Source organism: Protobothrops mucrosquamatus, unplaced genomic scaffold (genome assembly GCF_001527695.2).
Source record: "Protobothrops mucrosquamatus isolate PMUCROS unplaced genomic scaffold, P.Mucros_1.0 scaffold1287, whole genome shotgun sequence".
Taxonomy (NCBI): Eukaryota; Metazoa; Chordata; class Lepidosauria; order Squamata; family Viperidae; genus Protobothrops; species Protobothrops mucrosquamatus.
In genome coordinates this window covers 613,068-619,801 of record NW_015387491.1, presented here as the reverse complement: position 1 = coordinate 619,801, position 6,734 = coordinate 613,068, and the positions used below count along the sequence as shown (strand labels likewise).

General features: G+C 41.6%; 1 protein-coding gene across 1 annotated transcript in view; it reads right to left on the bottom strand.

The window, feature by feature from the left end:
- Positions 1-6,019, bottom strand: part of PELI2 (pellino E3 ubiquitin protein ligase family member 2) — a 57,167-nt gene extending 51,148 nt beyond the window's left edge. Inside the window, exon 1 of the mRNA XM_015821255.1 lies at positions 5,932-6,019. Coding sequence (XP_015676741.1) covers positions 5,932-6,008 — 77 coding nt within the window. The 5' untranslated portion in view covers positions 6,009-6,019. The remainder of the gene's footprint in view (positions 1-5,931) is intronic.
- Between the last annotated feature and the right edge of the window lie 715 nt (positions 6,020-6,734).

Genomic DNA, 6,734 nt, shown 5'->3' with positions numbered 1-6,734 from the left:
TTGTGTCAAAATTTCAAAGCAATCGGTGAAGAACTTTCGGAGATTTAAGATTTTGAACAAACGAACATTTACATTTTTATTTATATAGATTTAATTTAATAAATAAAAAATTAAGCCAAAAGTAAACAAATCACATTTTATAAACCCAGAATGTTATCTTTAAATCATAGTATCATCTTAATTATGACATAGTCAATCGACCATGGTTTTAAAAAAAGCAAGATATAGCCACTATGTATTTTCAGTACTTACACATGTATAATCTAAAAGGTTTTAGAAAACAGAGTACCTTTCTAACCACGCAAATTGCAAACTACATAAATCCTTTCTAATCACACAAATCTTCCTTCTCAGATAATTCAACTGTCTGTCCAAATGTATACATATGCATATTTTATCGCTGCATCAATTATACAGTTTTAAAAATATAAAAGGTAACAATCTTCAGACTAGAATAGGTGTAAAATTTATCCTTACAAAAAATTATTGCTTAATAATTTTACTATTAAAATACAACTAATACTTTACAAAATAAGCTAAGTAGCAGGCAAATCAGCAGAAAAAATAATGGTTTCAATAAGCATATACTTTCTAACAGTTGATTTTTCTTCAAGTTTACATTTATACAGGTATCCTTCTTTTGACACAGATTAGGATAAAATGCTAAGCATCTTATAAAACTGCAGTATATGTCACTGTTTAAAACTTTTCACAATTACTGACAACTGTTTACAACATTCTTTGAAACAATTTACTTGTGGGCTTAGTTTTTAAAAAAACAACTGAAGCAAAAGATTTTTTAAAAATTAAAAACAAGTTAATACTGGTTAAAACAGACAAAATTGTAAAGGCACAAAGAATTCATAACATTAATTCACTGATACATTACAAGACTTGCTGAAAAATGAATCTGCTAAGTATATCTAAATGAAAAATAAGACAAATCTAGGATTTTGGGGATAGCTCAAATAGCTTCAACAGAAGGTTTTCTTCTTTTACAGTCTTTTTAATCCATTACTTAATTGTTCATATCTCATATCTGATAAATATTTGAGATTAACATGACACATCACTATGTTCTCTCCCATCCTAAAGTATACAATATTCTTGTCTATAATATCTTTATCAATGTATATTTTCTTGTGATACTGTATACTTCCCCAAATTTGGAATAGCTGGCAGTCTATCTTTAACACCTTTTACCACTTCTTGAAATCTTCCCATCTAGCAAATCCTACATTATTCAACATCCCCTCCCAGGTCGCTTTACTGCATGTCCCTTCTTTTTTTTTTTTCTTCAAGTTCATTGCTGTGGTATTACTAGATCACTAGATACCAGGGTCAGTTTTAGGGTAGCAATATAGATCAGTGGTTCTCAACCTTTTTAATGCCGCGACCCCAACCGGTGGTAAGTCGAGGACTAAACCGGGTCCTAAGTCAAGGACTAAACCGGTCGTAAGTCGAGGACTACCCAACCGGTCGTAAGTCGAGGACTTTCCCTGCCCGGGAGCGCCACGCATGCGTGGTTCCGCCCCCTGAGCCGGCCGAGGCGTAGCTGGCAAGCGGCAGAGACGGAGCAGGCCGACCACCAGCTGGCCCAGCTCAAGGGAAGTAAGGCACCCGCCGGAAAAGGGGGAAAAAATGGCAGACAAAAAATGGCGGACAGCCTTGCTTGGCGACCCCCGTGAAATGGTCGATCGACCCCAAATGGGGTCCCGACCCACAGGTTGAGAACCACTGGAATAGATGGTTTTTATCACATAATCTGAAATGTTATCTTTTTTCTGAAAAACCTCTTTTGTTTCATGGCATACAATCACTTTCTTTTTCTTGGAGATTTTATTTATTTAATTAATATCATCCAAATTGTGCAGGTGGTGCTTCCTCTGTGACATTACAACTTACTTTGATTTAGGAAATGATTATTTGATTCAGTTTTATTTCTTTATTTAAGCCACTTCCATTACAATCAATCTTTGACACTGAAGAGAAATTCATAGAAGAAATTGAATGAATAAATCATTTTTCTCCCAAGAGTTTTTTCATTGTCACAATATAATTAAAATAGTCACATCTTTAACACATTAACTATTCAACATTTCTAGCCATTTATGGATGTGATTATCTCATTATCTTATACCTAGAGTTCTTCATTCTCAAAGGCAACAAATAGCAGACGATTACACAATTACTTATTCTGTCCTTTTAAAAAAAAATGCTGAACAGATGTTCAAGCTGTTCTGTGATTATTTTCTACTAATGATCCAACTCTGGAAAGAAGTAGCATTATGCTATTTATGGAATTACTGAGTGATTAAGCTTCTTGAAAAGGTGTCTTACAAGAGATAAAGATGTTTAGGGTAAAAACAACAAATAAAATCTACAATTTCTCTGCATTATTTATTATAAGCTGATTTTGTTTTGGTCTCAATTCTCATTCTTGGTGCTCCATGCTTTAATGCATGGAAATTTTTTTATTGCACTGGGAAATGGCAAATAGCAATAAAAAAATTTTATTGCACTGGGAAATGGCAAATAGCTCCCCCTACAAATTTGGGGGGGAGCTATTTGCCATTTCCCAGTGCAATAAAAAAATTTCCACAAACCTAACAGTGCATACAATTGGTTCAGAGGGAGGGAGGGAGAGGAAGGAAGGAAGGAAGGAAGGAAGGAAGGAAGGAAGGAAGGAAGGAAGGAAGGAAGGAAGGAAGGAAGGAAGGAAGGAAGGAAAACTTTAATGGCAAACTCTTACAATAAATATTTGAAAACAGTTCAAGCTGCATTCAGTTATCCTGAACTTATATCTATAATATTTCTTCCAAGGCTTCCAATTACATAAATGAAACAACTACAGCACAATTACTGGAATTAAAGATTATATACTGAAAAGAGTTCCAGAAATGACAAGACTTTAATAAAATAGATGAGGTCCACATTGTCAGCATATCTCTTCTCAGAGTAAACTATTTTTTGCTGATAGCAACATAAATTAGATATTTCTAATAATTATTGTTTAGATAAACAGCTTTTCTACAAATAGTTTTTTATGGAAAAGGTTTGACACCTTTCAAATATTTGAAATCATGTTGTATTTTCAGAATTTTCTGAAATCAACTGTAGGAGGTAGCATCACCAATGTGCCTGATCCCTAAAAAAAGCTAAGTCAGCTTAAACCTGTTTAGTTCTTGGAGAAGAGACCATTGGAAAATTCAAAGTCTTTATAAGCTTAAAATCAATGGGTATTACAAAAAGGTGTCAATAGTAAACCACTTTCATGGTGTCACCAAGAAAACTAAATGGATGTTTCTATATGGTCATCAGGAGTTGAATTCAACCAGATGGGGTCTTTATATTTACTTCACTTATATTCTCAGAAAAAATATTTAAAATAATCAACTTCTTTGGAATTAGAGTTTGTCAAGTTTTCTTATACTGTCAAATACAGTGTTATTAAAAACAACCATGTAAGGATCTGCTTAGAAAAAATGCTAAGAGAAAGATCTCTGCTACTGATGCTTGTTTCAAGTCCAATCCTTCTACACTGTTCATGAAATAAGCAAACACCTACTAAAAAGCACTCAATAGTGTTCTTTCATAGTAAATCTTCTACACAGTGAACTTCATTTCAAGGTTAGTTTTATTTTCTGTTTATTTGATCATGCAAATATTGTGCACTTTTAGTTAACATGTCTAAAGACAAAGTTTGCTGTGATTGAATAAACAGATTTAAATGTCTTATATTCAATTTTTATGGCACTCAGAGATAAACTCCATATTCAAACAATAAGGATGGAGCAGAACACCAAAATAGTGACACAGATTCCATACCCCCCACCCCCACTGCTGAAGTTCATGTTTACTATTTCATATATTCACCACGACCATCCAGTCTTCTCCATCAAAAGGCATACCAGAGAAATAAAACAATTATCACTATAATTAATACATTCTAAAGTGGCATGAGAGTGTTAATTGCAAAAGAACCCCAGAGTCAGCAATAGCAATAAGCACTTAAGACTTATATACCACTTCACAGTGCTTTACAATCCTCTCTAAGCAATTTACAGAGTCAGCATATTGTCCCCAACAATCTGGGTCCTCATTTTACCAACCTCAGAAGAATGGATGGCTGAGTCAACTTTGAGCCGGTGAGAATCGAACTGTTGAACTGCTGGCAGTCGGCAGTCAGCAGAATTAGCCTGTAGTACTGACAGCTGCATTCTAACCAGTACACTGCTCTTGTCAGATTAAGACAGCTCCAAACCAGATGGGGTAATCTCAGTTTACCTTCTCTTAGCACGCTAAGTATCCAACTTAGAAACAATTCATTAAAAAAAAATACTGCATACACTGTATGCATTTCAGAAGGCCCAGAATGCTCCTATATAACGAATCCAAGAATTACACTGGCTATCCAACAAGCAGACCCAAAACTCCAAGGAAACAGTCTTAACTTTCGATCAGCTATTAGTCCCAACAAATACAGTATCCTGCAATACAGTACAAACTATATCTAATATCTACAGAAGGTAAGGCCCAAGATAATGAGGTTGACAAGAGCCAATCCCTGATCCCAAACTTTGGGATTGATAGCCAATTAGCAAGCTCCCAGCATTACAGTCCAGTATTATAATATTTCACCCCTTTTGAGATCTTTCATCTCAGGCAGAATATGGGGAAAAGTTACCGGTGAGAGAGAATAAGTCACAGGCAGCTGTAGGATCTGCTCAGTTGCAATAAAAATAGGGTCTTTTTTCCTATAACTAGTGGATCAATGTTATAATAATCTCTCTGTAAAGCATTCTGCATGGGACTACAAACATGCTAACACTTGTCTGCCCCTCCTTCCTCACCCCTAGCTCCTTTCAATTTCTCTCTCATATAAAGTTTCTTCTTTCCTCACCTGCACTCATTAATCCCCTACTTCTCCCACCCCTCTATCACGATTAATGCTGTACTCCGGCATTCCTTTCTCCCATGCAGGAGCTTTCTAACCAGGCAAGTTATGTTACCCCCCCCTCCACTTCCTCCTCCTCCTCCCCGCTGACCTTCAAGACCCACCATTCCCAACAAGCGGATACATGCCTCCTCGCCCGATCAACTTCTTCCCTCTTCCTTCCCCCCCCCCCCCAATACTTCCAAAAAGTGGAGGGCGAGCGCCTTCCCCCCCCCCCCCAAGTTCCTCCCGGAATACTTTCCGTCTAGCCCATAATCCGCGCCTTCTCGCCTCAACGAACTTTTCGGGTTGGAGGGGGGGGGAGGAGAGGCCACTAATTAAAATGTTCTCCCATCCTTTCACCGCTTTACGTCCAACACCGCCCTCCAAGCACGCCCCGCTGCCCCGAGGCCCGGAGAGAGAGAGAGAGAGAGACCCGAGTCCCAGCCTCTTCCCGCTTCAAAATGTGTTTTTTTTTTCCCAAGCATAGCGAGAGGGGATAATTTTGCCCCGCTCGTCACCGGGAGGGCCGACCTTCCACGCCTCTAGGCGCCCACTTTCCCCGGCTTTAGCCCTCTCGGCGACCTAAGCTGCCAGGCCCTCTTGCGCCCGCGGCCCTCCTCGCCCTCCCTCTCAGCCTTTACGCCTCCGCCCCGTCGCCCGCCTGCTCCCCCCAACCGTGGGCCGGCGGCCTCGGGAACACCCGCCCCACGCAACTCTCTGGCGGATCAGCTCCCCCAGCCTCGCCTCACGCCCGGGACCTCTCCGCAGCTGCCCACCCCGAAAGAGCAGCCGCTCCCGGCCAGAGCCCGCTCGTCCCAGCGCCCCTCGGGCTGCGCTGTGCCCGCCGGAGGCAAGGTCTCCCCTGCTGCCCACTCGCGCTTCTCCTGCGACGCCGCTCAGCCGCCGGCTTCCCCTCAGCCTCAAAGCAGGGGAGCCCTCCGACCCAGGGCAGCGCAGCGCAGCGCCCCGGTCCCGCGCCTTGTCCGCCTTACCCCAGAACCACGAGCTCTCCATATTTGACGGGCTCCTTGTTGGGCGCGCAGTGCTCCTCCTGGCTAGGAGAAAACATGGGGCCACCGCCACGGTTGTCGTCGTCGTCGTCGTCGTCCTCGCTATAATCCCATGCGGGTCAAAAATGGCATTCACCAAAAGAATAGCAATAATAATAGTCATCAAACAGGACGTTTGGCTGCAGACCTTTCCTTCATAGTGGCGGAGCGAGCCAGCGGTCGGTCGGTCGGTCGGGCGAAATTACGGGTTGCCTTTGCTTGGTGCGCCCGCCGACGCGGACCCTTCGCTTCCCCTCACAGCGTTCAAGCCAAGAGCGACAGACAAGACTGCCCGAAGGGGGATGAGGAGAGACCAACTAGCGCCTACCCAGAAAGGAGGCGTGGAACGGCCCCTCCTCTCGGCTGTCTCCGGCCCTTCCACGCTCCCCTCGCCTTGCGTCAAAAACCGTGATGGTATCTTCCAGTCTGTTATGTAAACATAGAGTACGAAAAGGGAAAGGGGGAAGTTCTTAAAGGGCTGCTGCCCTGTAAAATCAATGTTCCCTTCATAAGAAAAGACAGGAGTTGTCTGGCGCCGCCTACCGGAGGCTTTGTTCCTCTCTCTCTCTCTCTGCAAAAGCCTGTCTACAATAATTGACTACTGTACTGTAAGGAGTTTTTTCTGCCTCGAATAGGTCGGCAGGAGATTACGGTACTTAGTACTTAGTGAATATGAGCTTAAGTTAAGAGTGGAGAAAGAAAGTAATATGTAAGTAATTTGGGGAGCTCACTGCCACAAGGTATGG